General features: G+C 41.5%; 1 protein-coding gene across 1 annotated transcript; it reads right to left on the bottom strand.

Annotated features, from left to right (window-relative positions):
- Positions 1 to 1,047: 1,047 nt before the first annotated feature.
- LOC143786283 (uncharacterized) lies at positions 1,048 to 16,907 on the bottom strand. The gene is made up of 4 exons (XM_077275558.1): positions 16,900 to 16,907; positions 16,583 to 16,739; positions 15,287 to 16,462; positions 1,048 to 1,183 (listed from the first exon to the last, which is right to left on the bottom strand). Exons 2-4 carry the CDS (start codon positions 16,708 to 16,710, stop codon positions 1,048 to 1,050), a joined length of 1,440 nt encoding a protein of 479 aa, XP_077131673.1. The 5' UTR covers positions 16,711 to 16,739; positions 16,900 to 16,907.
- Positions 16,908 to 22,943: the final 6,036 nt, after the last annotated feature.

Here is a 22,943-nt window from a genome sequence, read left to right as displayed (position 1 = left end):
GCCGATGAATGTCAACCGGAAGCGCTATGACGCATCCACCGCCAAAAGGATCCGGAAGTCGACCAGCCGTATCGGGGCCCATGTAAATACACAGATGCCGGGAATCACCCGGGCCACTAGCAGCGCATGCCTAACAGTGTGGTTGTGTGTATTGGCTGCTGGCAAAAGGGAAATACTTGTATAATACTTACAGACAATCCTCTTGGTCTTTGTAAATAAATATATGTAACATTTGTCTAAAGATTTGCCTTAAACTTTTCGATAAATGAATAAATTGTGTGGTTTTATAGGCCAATTTCCATCACTACATTACTCCCTGATCAGAACCTCTGATGAATTATTTCTTCCCTTACTGTAGTAAATCAAGCGACTTCTGTAGTTTTCAGGTCCTCTAATAGTCCCCATAAATATTTATAGCTATTTACTACTGTGCGTAATTGATGTTAGGAAAATATTACAATTTGAGAATCTTCAGTGGTTGATGCATATTAATGGCTAACTGAAAAGATAAATTGCAGCATTCGAGACTTCTCAGATCTGTTCATCAGGTATAGAAATAACACAATCTGAAAAGTCATATTCATGCACAAGAGGACAGAGGAATACTGCAATAGCTAAGATAAGTGACATGAAGCAGAACGCTCAGTGTAGGACTGGTGATAACAGTTGTGGCCATAAATATGGAACAGTTTATAGACAAGGAGTGTGAAAGTTTTATTGTCGTGTAATTGAGGTTTGTTCAGGCTGTGATGCCCCCATACGGTCAGGGGAGCAAAATCCTTGGTTGATATAGAAAGACATAAATCCATGCGACACATTCATTCCTGAACTGAGTGCGTCAAAAGTTGTCATAAATTTATACTCCCAAAATGTTTCTGTCTCTCTGAGATTTGAAATTATTTTTAATAGAAGTACACTTTGAAATAGTCTTTTGTACACAGATCTGTTTTTTGGGGGCAGATGTCACATTGCCAAGGGGTTTTCTTTCTTATCCCGTTTGTAATACACACTGCACTTTATTCCTTTTTTTCCTTGCAGTTTGGAGGATCACTCCAGGAAAATGTTGCCTGGTGCAATATGGGCATCTTGAGTTCTAGAAGTACTGATGCCTTCCTCGTCCCGACTTCCAAATACTAGGTCCTTGATCACTACCTCCTGACACTTGGAAAATGCCAGGTCTGGCCTGCACATCGTGAAAGCCCTTAATCATACAGTACTATCTGTACGATGTGCTCGCCCAACCCTTTAGGCCATGTGCACACGTTCAGGATTGTTAGCGTTTTTTTCGCGTTTTTTCGCTATAAAAACGTGATAAAAACGCGAAAAAAACGCTTACATAAGCCTCCTATTATTTACAGGGTATTCCGCATTTTTTGTGCAAATGTTGCGATTTTTTTCCGCGAAAAAATCGCATCGCGAAAAAAAAAGCAACATGTTCATTAAAAATGCGGAATTGCAGGGATTCCGCACACCTAGGGGTCCATTGATCTGCTTACTTCCCGCACGGGGCTGTGCACACCATGCGGGAAGTAAGCAGATTATATGCGGTTGGTACCCAGGGTGGAGGAGAGGAGACTCTCCTCCACGCACTGGGCACCATATAAGTGGTCAAAAAATAAGAAATAAAATAATAAACAGTCCTATACTCACCCTCGATGTATTCCCGCCTCCTCGCACGCTGCCGTTCGGTTCCTGTAGCTGGTGTGCGCTGAAGGACCTCGCCGAATGACGTCACTGTCCTGTGATTGGTCGTGAGCGGTCATGTGACCGCTCACGTGACCGTGACGTCACGGGAGGTCCTGTGCGCACAGACCAGCTAGAAGAGGAGCCGGACGGCCGCTGAGGAGATGTCTGGGTGAGTATAAGCATTTTTTTATTTTTTTTATTATTTTTAAACATTCTATCTTTTACTATAGATGCTGCATAAGCTGCATCTATAGTAAAAAGTTGGTCACACTTGTCAAACGCTATGTTTGACAAGTGTGACCAACCTGTCAGTCAGTTTTCCAAGCGATGCTACAGATCGCAGGGAAAACTTTAGCATTCTGCAAGCTAATTACGCTTGCAGAATGCTAAAAAAACGCGAAAAAAACGGAAAAAAAACGCAAAAAAAAAAATGCGGATTTCTTGCAGAAAATTTCCGGTTTTCTTCAGGAATTTTCTGCAAGAAATCCGCAACGTGTGCACATACCCTTATACCACACTTTTGTTTTCCTCATGTCACAAGGCTGAAGGACTTGATTAGGGAGATCGACTCCCCCATGTTCTTATTTTACCACAGCACACAGTCTGGTTTAGAGATCTGTGCTAGTGGTCCCTTATACAGCTGTGGACGTGCTGAGATTTACATGTATTGTGGCAAAGATAAGGACTTAAACAGCAGCAGGTTGTCCCTTACATTGGGCTCTGCTCTCACCCTTTTTTAACAGTTAACCAATTAGCAACTTTGGGAGGCCTCTCTGGTTCCTCAGCACAGTATGACAAGCTGCAGGAGCTCTGGCAATGTTATCTGCAGTCTTGGGGGCATCTACTTTGGGTTTCATTCTCACTAGAGTAGGTTTATTAGGGAGAAGAGTAAAATAGAGGAATGTGGCATCCTCTCAATAATGGTGTAGGAGATAAGGATGGCGTACGTAAACTCTGCTGAATGTTCGTGAAGAGCCAACAAAGTACGTTTTATGGCACCAATCTCAATATTCAGGATAATAGTAGAATTCATTATACAAAATGTTTTGGGCTTGACAGAGATCTGCTCAGAATGTGGATTAAAATGGATGGAATTGCAATGCAGGGAAGATGGGCTATAATATAATTGCAAAAGAAAGCAGTGCTTATAGTTTGCCCTCATAAGAATTTTTTTCAGAACAAGTTTCATTAACATAATTGTCTCTCTCTGGGTACGGACATTTTTAAGACCACTTTAAATTTTTCACTGCAGCCATTTGGTGAATTCAAAAAAGTTCATTTTTTTCTCATTAATGTGCACTCTGCACCCCATCTTGACTGAAAAAACAAATGTACAAATTGTTACAAAGTAAAGAAAAACTGAAATATCACATGGTCATAAGTATTCAGACCCTTTGCTCAGTATTGAGTAGAAGCCCCTTTTGAGCTAGTACAGCCATGAGTCTTCCGGAGAATGATGCAACAAGTTTTTCACACCTGGATTTAGGGATCCTTTGTCATTCTTCCTTGCAGATCCTGTATGTTGGATGGTGAACGTTGATGGACAGCCATTGTTAGGGCTCTGGCTGGGCCAGTAAAGAATGGTCAGAGTTGTTCTGAAGCCACTCCTTTATTATTTTAGTTGTGTGCTTAGGGTCATTGTCTTTTTTATTCCGGATATTTCTGTACTTTGCCGCATTTATGTTTCCTTTAATGACAACCAGTCGTCCGGTCCCTGCAACTGAAAAACACACGCAGAGCATAATGCTTCCACCACCATGTTTTAGTGTTGGGATTTTATTGGGCAGGTGATTAGCAGTGCTTGGTTTTCTCCACACATACCACTTAGAATTATCACCAAAAGGTCTATCTTCATCTCATCAGACCAGATAATCTTATTTCTCACAGTCTGGGAGTCCTTCATGTGTTTTTTAGCAAACTATGCAGGCTTTCATATATCTTGCACTGAGGAGAGGCTTTCGTTGTCCCACTCTGCCATAAAGGCCCGACTGGTGGAGGGCTGCAGTGATAGGTGACTTTGTGGAACTTTCCCCCATCTCCCTGCTGCATCTCTGGAGCTCAGCCTCAGTGATCTTGGGGTTTTTCTTTACCTCTCTCACCCAGGCTCTTCTCCCACGATTGCTCAGTTTGGCTCTACGGCCAGGTCTAGGAAGACTTCTGCTGGTCCCAAACTTCCATTTAAGTATTATGGAGACCACTGTGCTCTTATGAACCTTGAGTACTGCAGAAATTCTGTTGTAACCTTGGCCAGGTCTGTGCCTTGCCACAGTTCTGTCTCTGAGCTCCTTGGCCAGTTCCTTTGACCTCATGATACTCATTTGGTCTGACATGCACTGTGAGCTGTGAGGTCTTATATAGACAGGTGTGCACCTTTGCAAATCAAGTCCTATCAGTTTAATTAAACTCAGCTGGACTCCAATGAAGGAGTAGAAACATCTCAAGGAGAATCACAAGGAAATGGACAGCATGTGACTTAAATATGAGTGTCTGAGCAAAGGGTCTGAATACTTATAACCATGTGATATTTTGGATTTTCTTTTTTAATACATTTGCAAAAATTTCTACGTTTCTGTCTTTTTCAGTTAAGATGGGGTGCAGAGTGTACATTAAAGTGAACAAAAATGAACTTTTTTGAATTTACCAAATGGCTGCAATGAAACAAAGAGTGAAAAATTTAAGTGGTCTGAATATTGTTCGCACCCACTGTATATCATTGCAAGAACCTAGTTACTGTATATAGTAATGTATGGAATTCTTAATTTAGTAAAGATCATCATGCCTGGCTCGTAAATTTATGAATAAATCAGTGGGCATTCATACTGTATATTAATTGGTCAGTAAGTATTCTAAGTACAAGATTCTGACTAGAGAGCCGATCCAAAGAAATTCTAGATCTTCTTTAAATAATCAGTTGGCATCCGTTTTTCAATTACAAATGAGTCAATGTGTCATTCATGGTGAAATCCACTATTTCAGGCTGGAAACACAGTATCTAAAATTTTCTACTTACCCTAATGTTGTCTGATGTCCGGCTACTAAATTTAATTAAATTTTTTTGTTTTGTGGTGAAACAGATTTAATTTTTAGTTACAAACCAAAAAAGATAATGAAGACAAACGATGTCAAACGATAATGAAAACAATACTAAGAGCATTGATGCGGATCCTGTGCACAAATACTAAAGTCCACAAAGAGTATTATGAACTTGACAACTGGATGTATTGTCTTTTCCTGTGTGTAAGACAATTTTGTACAGTCATAGCAAACAATATAATTACATTTTTTAGCAACTATTTAAACTATTCTTTCAGGCAAACCTATTATGAACAGAGCAATCATAGTTACATAGTTATTAAGGTTGAAGGAAGACTTTAACCCTCCGTCACATACAATATTCGGACTAACGAGTTCACATACAATGTGCCTGTCGGGCGCCTGCTGGAAAAATACCTATAATATCTAATGTTTGCAATTTCAGTGCTCTAAAAGTGATCAGTGACCTTCATAGGGATGTAATAAAAGAGACTACACATAATCAGTTGCAAAAAAAAACATTTACTTAACATAAAACTAATAACTATGAAATACAAACTTTTCAAAACTCCCGCCAAATAGTCCCCAGTTCGACTCTCTCAAAAAAATGTACAAAGAAAATTTTTGAACACAAACTTAATTTTAAGGTACCTTAAGTACTATTAAAAACATATTCAATCAGAAGTAGATGCTGAGGTTTCCCCAGAAAAGTCACACTTGCAGAGCAAATAGCAAGAATTACACACCATTGTTGCATGTGTCAGGCAAATTGCTTTATGACATTTGAGACATTCATAATTTGAAAGCCTTCTGGTTCCGCTTTCCGTTTGGCAGGTGGTGCATCTCCTTCTTTTGTGAGGTGGTGCAGATGGTGACTTTTCACCATCATCTTCTGGGCGGAACCTTTTGAGCTGAACTTGAAGACGAGAGGGGATACCGATTGTTTTCACGCTTCTCCTGCGTAGCTCTCCAAGTACTAGTTCATGGGCCAATTTTTTCAGATACAATCATCTACGGAGTGGTTCAAGCTTGTTTTCAAGATAAATCACTTGTGAATTTATACCACCCAAATTCAACATAGCAAAAAATCTGACCATTGGCCAGCGTTTGATGTTTCTGCTGACGTTGAAAGTGGAGCACATCTGATCTGCTGTATCCACACCCCCTTTGGTGGCATTGTAAAATGTAATTATCTCCGGTTTTTTTTCTGCCCCAGTCCCAGGATCGATGGCAGCATTATCATGAAGTGTTGATACAAGAAGTACGATTTTTTTGGCATGTGGTACATAGGAAACTAAAGCCTTTCCATTATGGAATGCAAACATACTGCTGTACTGTTGTCTCTCTTTCACACTTACAAACTGTGGCGGCAATTCCCTTTTGTTTTTTCTTACAGTTCCCACATATGACAGCTTCTGAATTTTCAGATAATCAGTCAGATCACAACTTGTAAACCAATTGTCAGCTGTAATATTGCGACCCGATCCAAATAAGGGTTCAGCCAGTCTTTTTACAACATCAATGGGTTTGTTGCTCACACAGTAAGGACCTTCTGGTTGTTTTCCTGCATAAACTTCCAGGTTGTAAGTGTAGGTCTTACTGGCATCAACAAGGGCATACATTTTTATTCCATATTTGTTTGGCTTTGATGGAATATATTGACGAAAGGCACATCTACCACGAAAACCAGGGAGCATTTCGTCAATAGTGAGATTCTCTCCAGGGTAATAACTTTGTTTACAGTTTACAACAAATCTTTGAAATATATCACGAATTGGAGCAAGTCGGTCATGTGTTTTGCATTCGGTTCGGGTAGTTCTGTCGTCAAACCGAAGGCAACGAATTAGAATCTTGAATCTGTTTATGGACATAACAAGGCTAAATTTTTCAACTCCATCCCCATCTTTACCCCAAAATTCCTCCAAACTTTGTCTATTTGCCCTATAAGCTCCTGCAAGGTACAGTAATCCAAAAAAAGCACGCAGTTCTATTTCATCTGTGGGCTTGATGGTTCTGTTGCAGATGTACTTGTCCTTTATAATGTCTATATATTGGTTGGTATATGTGACAATAGAGTCCAGAATGTCATCTGTAAATATACTGTTCCAGCATTCAACTGCAGTTTTTGCATTACGTGCAGTTCCTATTACTGCAGGAAGGTGAGTAATAATGTTTAAAGGTTCCCTACGTTTTTTCAGGAATGGCTTCTTGTTCCATTTAGTATTTTTATCTTTTCCAATATAATATGATCCAACTTCTTCATCCTCACCACTGTCACCATCTTGCTCTGTTTCAGAATCCAGGACACATTCTTCCACCTCATCATGAGAATCAATCTCACTTTCCTCTCCTAAATCCTCATTCAGTGTGAGGTCTCTATCATCTAACAGCATGTTTGTTACTTCCTCAACATCAAGTTGTTTGGATAAATTGTACATTTTCCTCTCCATTTCAGCAGATAATCTGAAGCAAGAGAAGGAATATGTTAGGGAACTACTGTATATGCCTGAGCAGCACACTTTCTTTTATAAAATCTCCCTTATTTCTATGAAATATCCTCACATTTTGTGCTATACATTCATAAAACAAGCTAAATAAACTATTGTGATGAATAAAAACATAAAATACGAACCTTACTGAATGTGACATATTCACATACAATGAGCCTGAGAGATCTGTGCAGATATATCCTCTCCCCTGAAGCTCTGAAATCCAACTGTGATATCAGGTTTCACAGACCTTCAAGAGACAGGAGACTACCTGGAGGGAGGGGCTTTCCTCACAATCTGGTGAGGAAGGAGAAATGAAAGTAAAAGAGAAAGCGCCTGTCAGATCAGTTGTATGTGACGGAGGGTTAAGTCCATCTAGTTCAACCCATAGCCTAACCTAACATGCCCTAACATGTTGATCCAGAGGAAGGCAAAAAACCCCATGTGGCAAAGAGTAAGCTCCGCATTGGGGAAAAAAATTCCTTCCCGACTCCACATACGACAGTCAGACTAGTTCCCTGGATCAACGCCCTATCAAGGAATCTAGTGTATATACCCTGTAACATTATACTTTTCAAGAAAGGCATCCAGTCCCCTCTTAAATTTAAGTAATGAATCACTCATTACAACATCATACGGCAGAGAGTTCCATAGTCTCACTGCTCTTACAGTAAAGAATCTGCATCTGTTATTATGCTTAAACCTTCTTTCCTCCAGACGTAGAGGATGCCCCCTTGTCCCTGTCCCTGTAAGCAGGTGGCTTACTGGCCATATGCTGTTCTTTGGGTTTTTTAAATGTTTTTAAATGTATGTCTCGTTTTGATATGCCTTGTATTAATAAAGTTATTGTTTATTTGAATGGTTTATCCCAGTTTTATGCATATCCTTTTTTCTTGGTTTTCTTTGAAGGTCTATGATTAAAAAGATCATCAGAAAGGTCTTTGTAACATAGTAACATAGTTAGTAAGGCCGAAAAAAGACATTTGTCCATCCAGTTCAGCCTATATTCTAACATAATAAATCTCCAGATCTACGTCCTTCTACAGAACCTAATAATTGTATGATACAATATTGTTCTGCTCCAGGAAGACAGCCAGGCCTCTCTTGAACCCCTCGACTGAGTTCACCATCACCACCTCCACAGGCAAGCAATTCCAGATTCTCACTGCCCTAACAGTAAAGAATCCTCTTCTATGTTGGTGGAAAAACCTCTCCTCCAGACGCAAATAATGCCCCCTTGTGCCCGTCACCTTCCTTGGTATAAACAGATCCTCAGCGAGATATTTGTATTGTCCCCTTATATACTTATACATGGTTATTAGATCGACCCTAAGTCGTCTTTTTTCTAGACTAAACAATCCTAATTTCGCTAATCTATCTGGGTATTGTAGTTCTCCCATCCCCTTTATTAATTTTGTTGCCCTCCTTTGTACTCTCTCTAGTTCCATTATATCTTTCCTGAGCACTGGTGCCCAAAACTGGACACAGTACTCCATGTGCGGTCTAACTAGGGATTTGTACAGAGGCAGTATAATGCTCTCATCATGTGTATCCAGACCTCTTTTAATGCACCCCATGATCCTGTTTGCCTTGGCAGCTGCTGCCTGGCACTGGCTGCTCCAGGTAAGTTTATCATTAACTAGGATCCCCAAGTCCTTCTCCCTGTCAGATTTACCCAGTGGTTTCCCGTTCAGTGTGTAATGGTGATATTGATTCCTTCTTCCCATGTGTATAACCTTACATTTATCGTTAAACCTCATCTGCCACCTTTCAGCCCAAGTTTCCAACTTATCCAGATCCATCTGTAGCAGAATACTATCTTCTCTTGTATTAACTGCTTGACATAGTTTTGTATCATCTGCAAATATCAATATTTTACTGTGTAAACCTTCTACCAGATCATTAATGAATATGTTGAAGAGAACAGGTCCCAATACCGACCCCTGCGGTACCCCACTTGTCACAGCGGCCCAGTTAGAGACTATACCATTTATAACCACCCTCTGTTTTCTATCACTAAGCCAGTTACTAACCCATTTACACACATTTTTCCCCAGACCAAGCATTCTCATTTTGTGTACCAACCTCTTGTGCGGCACGGTATCAAATGCTTTGGAAAAATCGAGATATGCCACGTCCAATGACTCACCGTGGTCCAGTATATAGCTTACCTCTTCATAAAAACTGATTGTACTGTCCCCTCATATATTTATACATTAACATAAGATCACCCCTTAGTCTTCATTTTTCCAAACTAAACAGCCCCAAGTGTAATAACCTATCTTGGTATTGCAGACCCCCCAATCCTCCAATAACCTTGGTCGCTCTTCTCTGCACCCGCTCCAGTTCAGCTAAGTCTTTCTTATACATCGGAGACCAGAACTGTGCACAGTATTCTAAGTGTGGTCGAACTAGTGACTTGTATAGAGGTAAAATTATGTTCTCCTCATGAGCATCTATGCCTCTTTTAATACATCCCATTATTTTATTTGCCTTTGTAGCAGCTGCCTGACACTGGCCACTAAATGTGAGTTTGTCATCCATCCTTACACCCAGGTCTTTTTCATTGACGGTTTTGCCCAGAGTTTTAGAATTAAGCACATAGTTATACATCTTATTACTTCTACCCAAGTGCATGACCTTACGTTTATCCCCATTAAAGCTCATTTGCCATTTATCAGCCCAAGCTTCTAGTTTACATAAACCATCTTGTAATATAAAATTGTCCTCTCCTGTATTGATTACCCTGCAGAGTTTAGTGTCATCTGCAAATATTGAAATTCTACTCTGAATGCCCCCTACAAGGTCATTTATAAATATGTTAAAAAGAAGAGGGCCCAATACTGACCCCTGTGGTACCCCACTGCTAACCGCGACCCAGTCCGAGTGTGCTCCATTAATAACTACCCTTTGTTTCCTATCCCTATTTTCCTCTATCCCCATTATTCTCATTTTATGTATCAAAATCAGCTCGGGCTCTTATTTTTGGAAACATCGTCTGTCTACTGTGTCCTTGTACAAAAAATCTTGAACTATTACTTTACCTTATCGCGCTGCAATGAAAAATCATTAGATTAATGCGTTATGCTCTTAACACAGCAATGGATAAAGATTGTCGATGACTACATCTGTGCCTATGTGCTTAATAAAGGTGTCCGGTCTGAATATGCTCCTGATATCTCATACAGCAGTAATCCTGGTATTGGCTTACTCTGAACTACTCAAATTAATAGAATAAAACTCCCTCCTACTTGTAACAAAAATGTAATTTTGCAGTCTAGAGATTACATTAATTTTTCTTTTGGGTGCTCTTCAGCTGATCAGTCAGCGCGCTACATGAAGCCGGGTTCCATATGCAAGTAGTCGGCAAGTGTTATAGCTTGCCAAGGAGGGAGCCGATCATGTTTGCTCAACTCTAGTGAGTTAAAACTATTGAACTCAGGATGCTGAAATACATCCTGAGTCAAATAGTGGCGACACTTGGCCATGTGACCATTGCTACCACCTCACCTGACCCATGACCTTATTGTATGTTTAAAAATTATAAGATTTTTTAATCCTCTTTGTGTTTGTAGCACCTCATAGTACAATGAGAGACACGAAAAAAATGCCGATTAAACAATTGATAAAGTAGTGTCTGACATTGCAGATATGAGGTGTAAAAAACAAAAGATTTGTGTACACGGCGCACGGTGTGAGTTGCCGGCAACTAATTTTGAACAATAGAAATAAATAGAGTTTTCAACATAAAATTTTTATTTTGGGACACAAAAAAAAAATGGGGAAAGATTATTAAGGGGAATGGATGTCAGCAATCAAGGGTGAATGATAACTACTGGTTTGGGAGTGGGTAGAGGAGGAGGAACCGTAGTCCAGAATGCTGGAAGGTATTTCAGACCACCCTGTGGCAGACGGTGGGGATATTGCCACCTCTGGAGGGGAGGGAGGAGGCACCAGCAGTCTACGGGGGTGCTTGATGACTGGCTCTGGCTACTCCTGCTCCGGCTTGACCCCGGCCGAGAGCTAGGTGTGGGTATTGGAGCAGCCTGAGCCGCCGCAGCTGTCCTTTTTTCTCTCCTTTTTTTCTCCTTTTTCTCTCTCCCTCTGAGTGTTCCTCCAAATGGCGTCATGTTGAGCTTGAGGGCCTGGCAGGAGCAGGACTCGGCGGCTGGGTACGATGGTGTTGGTGGCGGCGTCCCTCAGCACCCAGACCTCTGTAGAGTTGCTGTGCAGCAGGACTAGGAGTCATGCTTGCCAGCGTTGGTACTACTGGCATTGTATTCGCTGGTTGCATGATCCTAGCCTGCTGCAGAGAACTCACATAGGCGTTGTTGCAGGCCTGCATCACCGAAATCTGGAGTTCCGGTGTAAGGTGTTCCACCATGCCCTTAGCAATGGCACTAAAAAAATGTTTTGCCGGCCTCATGAGCTCAAGTTCCATTGATTCAAGGCGCCGGTCGATATTGGACAGAGCAGTGTCCATCCTATCTCCCAGCACCTTGAAACAATTCTGGAAAACCGTGCCCAAATGAAAATATTTGGGCATTAGCGGCCTGTCCGAGGCCCGCTGACGCTGGCGGGAATACCCGAAAGAAGGAGCGCCTGAGGCCTCGACCAGGGGAACACCAGATGGACCGGCTGCCGTTTCTCCAGAATGTGGTTCATGCCTGCTCTCGCTGTGAGATGGCTGTGACGGGTCCGATGGTGTTAGAAAAAGTATCTCAGTGAGGATTGAAAAGAAAAGCAAAAAAATAGAATTGTGTGGATAAAACAAAACTTATTTAATGTCCATTCAGAAAGTGATTACAAAAATGAAGAAAAAGTAAATTATAAGTTCATTGCACACAAATTTAAGTATTTGGTTAAAAAGAAAATGGAAGCAAGCATTGATCTTACATATGGTCTTGTGGCATGATGTGTTCGTCCATGTGGAGAGAGTCTCAAGGTATGAGAACTGACCCATGCTGAGACCAGACGGTTTATATACAATTCTGTCCCATAGACCTTCATGGGTTACTATTTTCTCCTACATAATATCCACATAAGGCTGGTTTCACACTTGCGTTTTTGAACGCATGCGTTTTTTTTAAAAACGCATGGTGCAAAAACGCATGTAAACGCTGCGTTTTTTTGACGCATGCGTTAAACGCGTGTGTCAAAAAAACGCAGCGTTTACATGCGTTTACATGCGTTTTTGCATGCGTTTGCGTTTTTTTTAACATTTTTCCAAAAAAAAAAAAAAAAAGATAACCAGACACAACCAATGGGAATAGAGAGGGCGTATATGATTGTCTCTCAATATATAGACCCTAGGGGAACAGAAATTTTCAGAGCTTGCTACTGTTTCCGGTGTCACGATGGATCTTTCTATGGATAACTTTTATTTCAAACTGGAGTTCAGCTTCAAGATTTTCCTTGCCTGTGTTTTTGCTTGGGAGCAAGACCCAAACCGCCAAAGATGGAGAAGGAGACAGCGTCGGCGTTTTTGGAGGCACCCCATCATTGAAGTGCGTGAGAGCCGTGGAGCATATCACACGCTCTATGCGGAGCTGAATGCCAACCCGGAGAAATTCCAGGATTATACCAGAATGTCTCAAGATTCTTTCCGGGATTTACTTACTCGTGTTGAAGGATCCATAAGGCGACAGGACACACGGCTCCGTAGAGCGATTCCACCTGAGGAACGTCTGTTAGTGACATTACGGTACGTTCCAAAACTAAACCAATGACCGTCAACTTTGTTGTTATGACATGTTTTCTATGTTTGTTTTTTTTTTCTTTTTTTTTTAAAACACACCATTAGAGCCGATTTTAAATTTTTTTGTTTTTGTTTCTTTTTCTTCTAGATTTCTTGCCACAGGAGAGAGTTTATCTTCCCTGCACTTCCAATACCGCTTTGGAATCTCAACCCTCTCCGGAATTGTTGTGGACACCTGTCGTGCGTTATGGAATGCACTCCGTGAGGAGTTTATACCCGTACCCACCGTGGACATGTGGCGGGAAATTTCAACTACATTTTTGAACGTGTGTGATTTCCCAAACTGTTTAGGGGCGGTGGATGGAAAGCACATCCGCATTGTCAAACCTGCCAGAACCGGATCTGAGTTTTATAATTATAAAAAATATTTTTCGGTAGTGCTTATGGCAATAGCGGATGCGGAGTGTCGCTTCATCGCCGTGGATATTGGAGCTTTTGGCCGTGGCAATGATTCCCAAACCTTCAAGAGCTCGGATATGGGCCGTCGGTTGTATGGCAACAATTTTAATTTTCCCCCTCCACAGCCTCTCCCCAACACTCAAGGCCCACCGCTGCCATTTGTTATGGTTGGGGATGAGGCCTTCCAGATGTGTGAAAATCTCCTGAAGCCCTATTCTAGTAGGGACTTGGACCACACTAGAAGAATATTCAACTACAGACTGACCAGGGCCAGAAGAACCGTAGAGTGCAGCTTTGGCATTCTTGTTGCTAAATGGCGCATTCTTGCAACAGCCATCAATCTAAAAGTGGAAACAGTGGACGAGGTGGTCAAAGCCTGTGTGGTGCTACACAATTATATAATGGCTAAGGAGCGACCCCACATTGAACTTGATGAACCTGTTGCACACCCATTGCCTGATTTTCAGCATCACCCGATGCGGTCAACTGCAGCCGTTGGTCTTATGCGGGACCAATTTGCGGCCTATTTTGTGTCCGATATTGGACGTGTGTCATGGCAGGACAATGTTGTGTAAATGTCCTGTTGTATGTTTATGTTTACCAATTATTAAACACTGATACAAATTTTTCTAATTAATAAACTTTTTTGTGTTCACCATGTCTACTATCTTTTTCCTCTCTAAACAAAGGTTGACCAAAGATGGGCAGTAGATATGTATATCATATTTTGTAATCCAAAACCAGGAGTGGGTGATAGTTGTTGAGGTAATAAATTTTAATTTTTCATCGTAATTTACCTCTGTTGCACTCCCTATTTTGGTTTTCAAAGAATGATATAAACCACGGGCCCCATACTTATAATAATGGTACAAAATTTTTATTTATTAATTCTAATATTGTTGACGTCATTGCGTCAAGACTGTCACGGTCTCTATATCCATCAAGTCAAGTGTAAGCAATAATAAATTCATGATAAACATATACATGATCATGAATTCACAATTTCTTACACCTGGCCTGGTGAGCATAGATATGTAGAGTGTGAGAACAATTGTCCCATCTGTTTGACAACCATTGTCACATAATGTGCTATATAGAATATGGTGAATATACAAGGCAGTAATCAACTTAATCGGTCAGGTATATATTTTGACATCTGACCGGTTCAGTTGAGTTCTGAACTTGATTTCCACCATTTTCTCTTTGTACAGTGACACTACACTAGGTACAAAAATAAGAGTATGGAAATAAATACTATTTTTTTGGCCAACTCATATCTGTATACTAAAGAAACACATATAGATGTTGTCTGGTATTTTATACTACTGGAGATATGTGTAGGCCAAAAGAATAAGTGTGTGACGAAGTTTATTGGTGTGTATTGAGAGCGGTGAAAGACACAATAAACCAAACATAATTGTTTCAAATAAACTTTTTTTTTATTGAGGAAAAAAAAAACAAATTTATTTTTTGGTACCGCGCCGGGTTGAACCACGCCGGCTTGGGGTTGAGTGACGTAACTGGGGGGTATTCAGAACTGAAGCCTGGCTCACCGTGGAGGAGGCAGAGGTGGCAGGAGAATGGGCAAGAAAACTTGAAGGGTCTGGAAGTTCGGGGATGGGGCTTAAAACATGAGGGGCTTGAGACACACTGGAAGGTTGAGACACATCGGTAGGTGATGGGGGAGGAATAATCAAAGTTTTTTGTTTTTTATGCGTTTTGCCAGTTTTACGTTGGGTTTTCCGGGTTGGGGGAAGTCTTCTTGGGCTATGTTGTAAAGTGTGGGCGGGAGACACGTCAGGACCCGGCTCCACACAGTCAGTCTCCATTGTGGAGCGCTCGGCAATGTCTGAGTCCAATGGGGGGAAAGATAAACTCCCGCCTGGGTCCTGGTGCCTCGTTGGGGGGGGGAAACAAAAACCCTTCCAGGATCCTGGTGCCTCGTTGGGGGGGGGAAACAAAAACCCTTCCAGGATCCTGGTGCCTCGTTGGGGGGGGGGAAACAAATCCCATACCAGTGTCCTGCTGCATTGCTGGTGGGGGGGAACATAAAGCCATGGATGGGTCCTGCTGCATCAGGGTGGGTCCTGCCTGGAAAGGTATGGCTTGGTCGTGCTGCATCATGGGGGGCCCGGTGCGATACGCCATGGATGGGTCCTGCTGCATCGGGGGGTGTCCTGCCCGGAAAGCAACGCCTCGGTCCTGCTGCATCGGGGTGGGTCCGGTCAGATATGCCAGGCCTCGGTCCTGCTGCATCGGGGTGGGTCCGGTCCGATATGCCAGGCCTGGGTCCTGCTGCATCTGGGGTGGGCCGGTCCGATATTGCATGGATGGGTCCTGCTGCATCGGGAGGGTGCCGGGCCGATAAGCCACGCCAGGGTCCTGCGTCATCGTGGTGTCAGCGGAGGAGGTCCAAGCCGGAGCAGCGGTCGTCACGGTGGTGGCGGTGGGATGTCCAACAGCACTCGTCATCGTGTTGGCGCTGTAGTGGAGTACACCTGTAGAGGGAATAGAGGTGGCCGTGCAGTGGTATGCAGCAGAGGTAGGAATAGTGTTTACTTGTGACAGTGACGGCACAGTTGGATATGCCGCCACATTACGACTCTGACTCTGCTGCATAGCCTGCACAAAAGCAACATTGCAGGCCTGCATCACACTCAGCTGGAGATCAGGGCTAAGGTGTTCCGACATGCCCTCTAGGATTTGATTGAAAAAATGATGAGCTGGCTTCTTGAGGTCGGCTTTCAATTGATCAACGCTTTTGGCGACATCCTGGATGCGGCAATTTAAGAGATTATGGGTCACATCCATTCTGTCACCTAAAGCCTTGATAGCATCATGTAAAACCGAGCTCAAGTGTAAAAACTCGGGCATGAGGGACCTATCCGAAGCCCTCTGTCGCTGCCGGGATGAGCCCGCAAAAATGGGTGCAGCGAAAGAGGACTGCGAAAGGGGAAGACCTGATGGGCCAGCCCCCTGGTCTCCAGTGAGTGTGGAAGACCCACCTGGTGCTGCGCTGCTGGATGGCTGGGACGGGTCCGTGGCTGCCGGCTGAAGGACCGCTCCAGAACCTGTGGCGACAGTCGTGCAGTGTGTGCTGTGAAAAAAGAAAACAGAAAATTAATACCAAACTATAACAAGACGGTACATCCTGTGGAATTAAAAGTGACAGATTATGTCAATGCAATACAACCGGAGGCATGTGAGAAATACTTACGTTCTCATGAGAAGGACCGGTCTCAGGAAGGCCAACACACGGTGGTATTTGTAGAGCCGGTGCCTTGCTCCGGAACCACTAGCTGCACTCTTCTCTGCACGTAGGTCACAGTTGAAGCGGTCCTTCATGGAACGCCAACGTGTCCTTACTTTGTCCACTGTGAAATAACAATAAAATATAATGGTCAGAATAAGAACTTTTGGCCGTGCTCTCGTGACTGTGTGTGATGACAGAAACTACGAAAAGTTTCTTTCATCACACACAGTCAAGAGAGCATGGCCAAGGTCTGTTGCTTCACACTACCGTGCAATACTTACCAAATGCATTACGGACCCGTGGCGGGGAATTCTCCCAGCCATCCCACAACGCTTGGGCCACCTCACTCCACAAACGACGGAGAACACTATTGACGGCGTGCTGTTGATCCCGGCTGTCCCACAACGGGACTCGCTCCTGGACCAGACTGATCAGCAGGTCATTATCAATCCGGTCGTCGTCCCGTTGTGAAACCTAAAATTAAAACAAAAGCATTTAAGTTTGCTCAACCACATTTGGAAAAAATAAGACACGAAGATGAGAAAGGGCAGGAATATGAAAGACAACTTTCAGAAAAGGATGATATAAGAAATATGTATAGAAAAACAAGGGTACAGAAAGGAAGTTAAAAGAATATTACAATAAGGACAGTCTGCCTGGTATACATACCCGCTGCCGTCTTCCACCTGGACCTTGACTCCGCTGCTCAGTACCTCTCTGTCCCTCAGTTGAAGTGCTCTATAAAATTTAAAAAAAAAAATTGCCTCATGTGTCGATGTGACAGTCAATACTTACCAAGCTGACGGACAAAAAACATACCTCGCTCACGTGATCCACTTCTGATTGACGTGGCTGGAACTCCTCATCAGACGAGGAAACCGGAGAAGACATTCTGATGCGTGTTGAAAGAAAAAAAATAGAAGAAATTAGGACATGTAGATCCAAAAAATTGAAAATGAATGCATTGGCTAGGATATACTCACATTGCTCTGTGTCTTGTCCAACAATGCGTCCGGGCAGGGTGCTGTCTTCTTTGGAGTCTGATGAGAAGTGACCAGAAACTTCCCCCCACCTTCCTTTTATAACCCTGCTGCTATGGGGGAGTCTTATCAGTGTCTAGACATCTTTAGCTACACTTAATTCAATGTTGCAAAAAAAAACGCATGCGTCAAAAAAACGCATGCAAACGCATGTCAAAAAAACGCATGCGTCCCCATTGACTCCAATGCATTTTTTTGTCCAAAAAAAACGCATGTAAACGCATGCGTTTTTTTGGAAAAAAAAAACGCCCCTCAAAATACTACAAGTTGCATTTTATTAAATCAACGCATGCAGTTAAAAAACGCATGCGTTCACAAACGCGTGCAAACGCGTACACCATAAAACGCATGCGTTTTCAATGTTAAATATAGTGGGAAAAAACGCATGCGTTTTTTTGGTAAAAAACGCTGCGTTCAAAAACGCAAGTGTGAAACCAGCCTAAGGTGATTCAGTTCCATGTCCCTAACTTATACCATAAAAGTAGATTCCAGAATATTCCTAATGACTCCATGCATTACCTCATGCTATGTTGCCTATTTATATTTTGTTTACCAGCTAGAAGTAACCTTAGTCAACTACTTATAGCTCCAATTGACAAGTAACCTCTAGATTTTGACATGCAGGGGACAGATGGTCAACCCAGGATCTCCGGAATAGCTGACACACACTCTACCTAGGCCCTGGTTCATTATTTGATTTATGAATATGTAAGTGATTATATATATTATAAGATTTTACATTCCCCCCTGATTATGATTTGAGAATATCATAATTAACCCTAAAATCTTTCTCTCACCATTCGTATCACATTCATTCTTTATTCCGAAAACCTTGTATTAACATCTGTCTCGCATGTCACCTGAGTTTTGAAAACTAAAATTAGAGAACTATATTTTTCTTTTTAGCATTTCTCTCAAAATGTCATCTTCCTTTTTCATTTCTATCTTTATCTTTTTATAAATGTTCTTAATTTTACACATAATAACTATTTGATATATTAAACACAGCAAAACTATAATAAATATAATAACAATCGGATTAGATAATACATTTCCTACTGCCATTTTTGTTGAAGACTGTGACCAACTAGTTACTGATTTTCCTAAATTTTTCCACCAAGATGAGCCTGACATACTCGTCCATTCATGTTCAATATCATTTAAATTACCTTGCTCATGTCTGAATACAATTTCAGCTTCTTTTAATTGTTTTGTTAATAAATTTAACAAACCCTTGTCTTTCTTTATCTCATTTGTCCACATATTCCAAGGAAAATTATTTATTTGAGACAAATTGAACTGTATTGGAAGGATTTTTAGATTTCTTGAACCTATTAATGTAACATTAATACTTCCTTCCTTCTTTGAGAGAGTTTTCACATTTCCCTCAATACAATATAAACCTATTGTCAGATTTTCAGCATGTACACAGGATGGAAAGTATGCAGAAACAACTTCCTTCTCTGACATAACTTGGAAACAAATCTTATTAGCGCTTATTGGTGTCACCAAGTCATGGATCGTGTGTACATTCTCAACTCTGGCATGACATGAGGTATGATTATTGAAACATGAATGATAAATGACTTTATCCTGTCCAGGTAGACACATTACCTTAGAAACAAAATTTAAGCATGAAAAAATGTCTAATTGTTCAGTGTTTGTACCGTCATTTCACCCCATAACCCATGCAAATGTTTCCAGTAATATCTACTGAATTGTCCGGTATATCTTCTTCTTTAAGGTTTTGTAGACTTGATCCTCTTGGTTTCCTCGAATGTAAAGTTCTTTTGAAAGGTTCATTCACTTCACTAGTGTCTGTTTCACGATGTAGGATGTCTTCTGCTTAGATCACAGTTGAAATAGTACATAGCAGCAGAAATGCGATTCCCATCAGATAGTAGCTTTTCTTGGGAACTGTCGTCTTCTCCCGAAGGATTGGTGTTGAATCCCTTCCATCCATTAACCACATTAGATGCTCGTTGCACAAGAATCATAACTTGTCCCATGGTTTCAATGATATCAAAGGGACCTTCCCAGTTACTTTCCCAAGGTCCATTCTTCCTGAAAGTTTTGATCATCACCTGAGCCCCTTTTTTGAATTTGGACTCATATGGTGGCTCCATTCGGTGGCTCCATTCTCTGCATTCTTGATGCAGCATGTGGAAGAATTGTTTTCAAATTTTCCTGCAACAATTGCAACCATTTGGACCTTGCAAAAGCTTCTTTTTGAGATGTGGACAAAAATGGTTCATGTGGAAAAATCAATGGCATTTTTCTTCCTGTCATTAGTTCAAAAGGAGTGAACTGAGTTGTGGAAGAAGTTGTTCCTCTCACACTCAACAATACAAAAGGTACGGCATCAACCCAAGTATTGCCTTTGTCCAATAGCATCTTGGCAATTCTGGATTTTATTGTCCTATTCATCCTTTCCACAATACCAGGAGACTGTGGATGGTAAGGTACATGGAACTGTTGTTGTACCCCTAGAATAGTACAAACGGCTTGCATGATTTTTCCTGTAAAGTGACTTCCTCTATCAGAGGAGATCATTCTTGGGATCCCCCAAGTACAAAAGACATGATTAACTAATGCTCTAGCTGTAGACAAAGCATCATCTTTTCTGACAGGTAAAATTTCAACCCATTTGGAAAAAACATCTACTACAACCAATGCATACCTGAGACCATTTTTACCTGATGGTAACGGACCAATGTAGTCGATTTGTAGTGTAGACCATGGACCATCTGCAGGTGCGGTTCGGAGTAGTGGCGGTTTCTCTCCTTTTGGTCTTGGATTAATTTGGGCACAAATGAGACATGATTGGACAATACTTTGTACTGTCTCTTCCATCTTTTCCCAGTAAAATTTCTCTCTGAGAATGTCTAACAATTTCTGTTGGCCCAAATGACCCAAACTTTCATGATTATATTTTGTGAACTCAGCCTGTAGATGTTTTGGTACAACAGGACGCAACTCCCCGTTTAAGTCATGACACAAAACCCCGTTTTCACAAACAAAGGGAGGTTTTGGATCAACCCGGGAAGCAACTTGAGATGTGTCTTTCTCCTGTTCTTCCGCAAAAGAAGGGATATGCGTGTCTGTTCTTTGAACTGCTAAAAGCTCAATAGTCTCTGGTTGAAACACTTCTTCTCCTGTCAGGGCTGCCTCTTTGGCTAACCTATCTGCAGTAGCATTTCCTACAGATAACTCATCATCAGTTTTTTTATGGGCAGGTACTTTGACAATAGCAAAACCATTAGGGTTCTTTGATGCTATTTTGAAAATTGTTTTCCGGGTGTCACTATGTACAAGAGTTTTATTTGAAGAATCTACATAGCCTCTTTTTTCCCAAACTGGCAAATAATCTGTCAGTGATCTAACAACATAGGAGCTATCACTGTAGATTACAATGGGACACTGATCATCAGCTTCGTTCAGCTGTAGTACCATTTTTACTGCTTCTAGCTCTGCTCTTTGAGCTGAGAAATGACTTGGTAATTTGTGTTTTACAACCTGTTCTCTTTTGGGATAAAAAATGGAATATCCTGCATAGTAATGTCCATCTGCATAAAATCTGGAACCATCTACAAAAATTGGTTCATCTGTTGCCTCTGCCTTTCGTCTGAAAAGCGATGGACTTGGATCCTGAAAAGACTGTAAACAATCATGAGTTTGTCCTTCATATTGCATCAATTGAGGAAGAACATATTTGGCTTTGTAATCTACCTCAATTTGTTTGGGAGACAATGACAGTAACCAATGAGCAAATCTCTGATGTGACACACCTGGGATATTGTTCTCAAAGAGAAGTTTTAGTGTAGAATGAGGAGTTTGCAAAGTGATTTTGTTGAACCCAACAATGTGTTCAGTTGCTTTGACTGCAAAGTACACACCTACCAGGTGTCTTGCACATGTCTCAAACCCTCTTTCAACAGGTGAGAGAAGCTTAGAAAAATAGCCCAAAATTCTCCACTCTTCTCCTTGCAACTGCAGCAACACAGCAGACACAGAAGTCTCTGATGTGTGCACTTGCAAAGCAAATGGAGCCGTAGGATCTACTGTGGACAAAGCAGGTGCAGTTTGTAAATTCATTTTCAATTGTTCAAATGAGGTTTGTTGTTCATCACCCCAAGGACCAAAGTACTCACTGTTCTCAACTCTTAAAAGATCATACAAAGGCCTGGCTTTGTCTGCAAAATTCTCAATGAACTCCCTTGAAAAATTTATAAGACCCAAGAAATGCCGTACTGCCTTGTGTGATGTTGGAACTGGCAAAGAAGCAATTGCCTTTCCTGCAGTGGTTGCCTTTTTCCTGGACTCAACAATACCCCTAAGAATCTGACCTCAGTCTGCATCAATTTTACCTTCTTAGTGTTCAATTTCAACCCTGCATCATGCAGCAGCTCAAACAATTCTTTCAGAAGTGAAACATGTGACTCTTTATCCTCTGTAGACAATAAAATATCATCCACGTACTGCAAAATACAATCAGGCCTTGAAAATTTAGATAATACCTTTGCCAATGCCTGATGAAAGATGCTCGGAGACAAATGAGCTCCCTGAGGTAACCTGCAGAACAGGTATTGCTCATCCAAGAAAGTAAATGCAAACTTGTACTGACAACTCTTTTCAAGAGGTATACTGAAAAAGCCATTACTGATGTCTAGTACAGAAAAGTATTTTGCCTTTGCATTCAGCCTTGCCATCATGTCATGAGTATCTGCAACAATGGGTGCTACATTGGGAGTATGTTTATTAAACATCCGCAGATCCAATATCATCCGATAAGAACCATCAGACTTCAAAACACACCACAAAGGATTGTTACTTACAGAATTGGCGTTTCTGATGACACCTTGTTTTAACAATTCCTGTATGATCTTTGACATAGACTCAATTGATTCTGGAGGCAATTTATACTGACGCTGTGGAGGAGGATCTCGCCCCTCGATATTCACAATTACATCTTTCATAGTCCCAACTTCATTCCTGAACTGAGCCCAAAGAGAAGGAAAAAGCTGTACAATTTCTGTCAATACCTCGCCACCACCAGTTTCAGGCCACAGATGATCCGCTGACACAACATCATTTAAGCAAATACTTCCAACATGGCTATAATCACTAGGATCAATGACTACAGGTTTACAACCATTAGAATCCTTCCAGATCACTTGATTTCCTAGATCAACAACCCATCCAAATTTCTGCATAAAATCTGTGCCAAGTATATTTTCAGAGTCACGACAATACCAAATGTCAATTCCTGTTTTGAAAGAACTAGG

Source organism: Ranitomeya variabilis, chromosome 7 (genome assembly GCF_051348905.1).
Source record: "Ranitomeya variabilis isolate aRanVar5 chromosome 7, aRanVar5.hap1, whole genome shotgun sequence".
Taxonomy (NCBI): Eukaryota; Metazoa; Chordata; class Amphibia; order Anura; family Dendrobatidae; genus Ranitomeya; species Ranitomeya variabilis.
The sequence above is the reverse complement of the archived record's forward strand: the minus strand, read 5'-3'. Positions and strand labels throughout refer to the sequence as shown.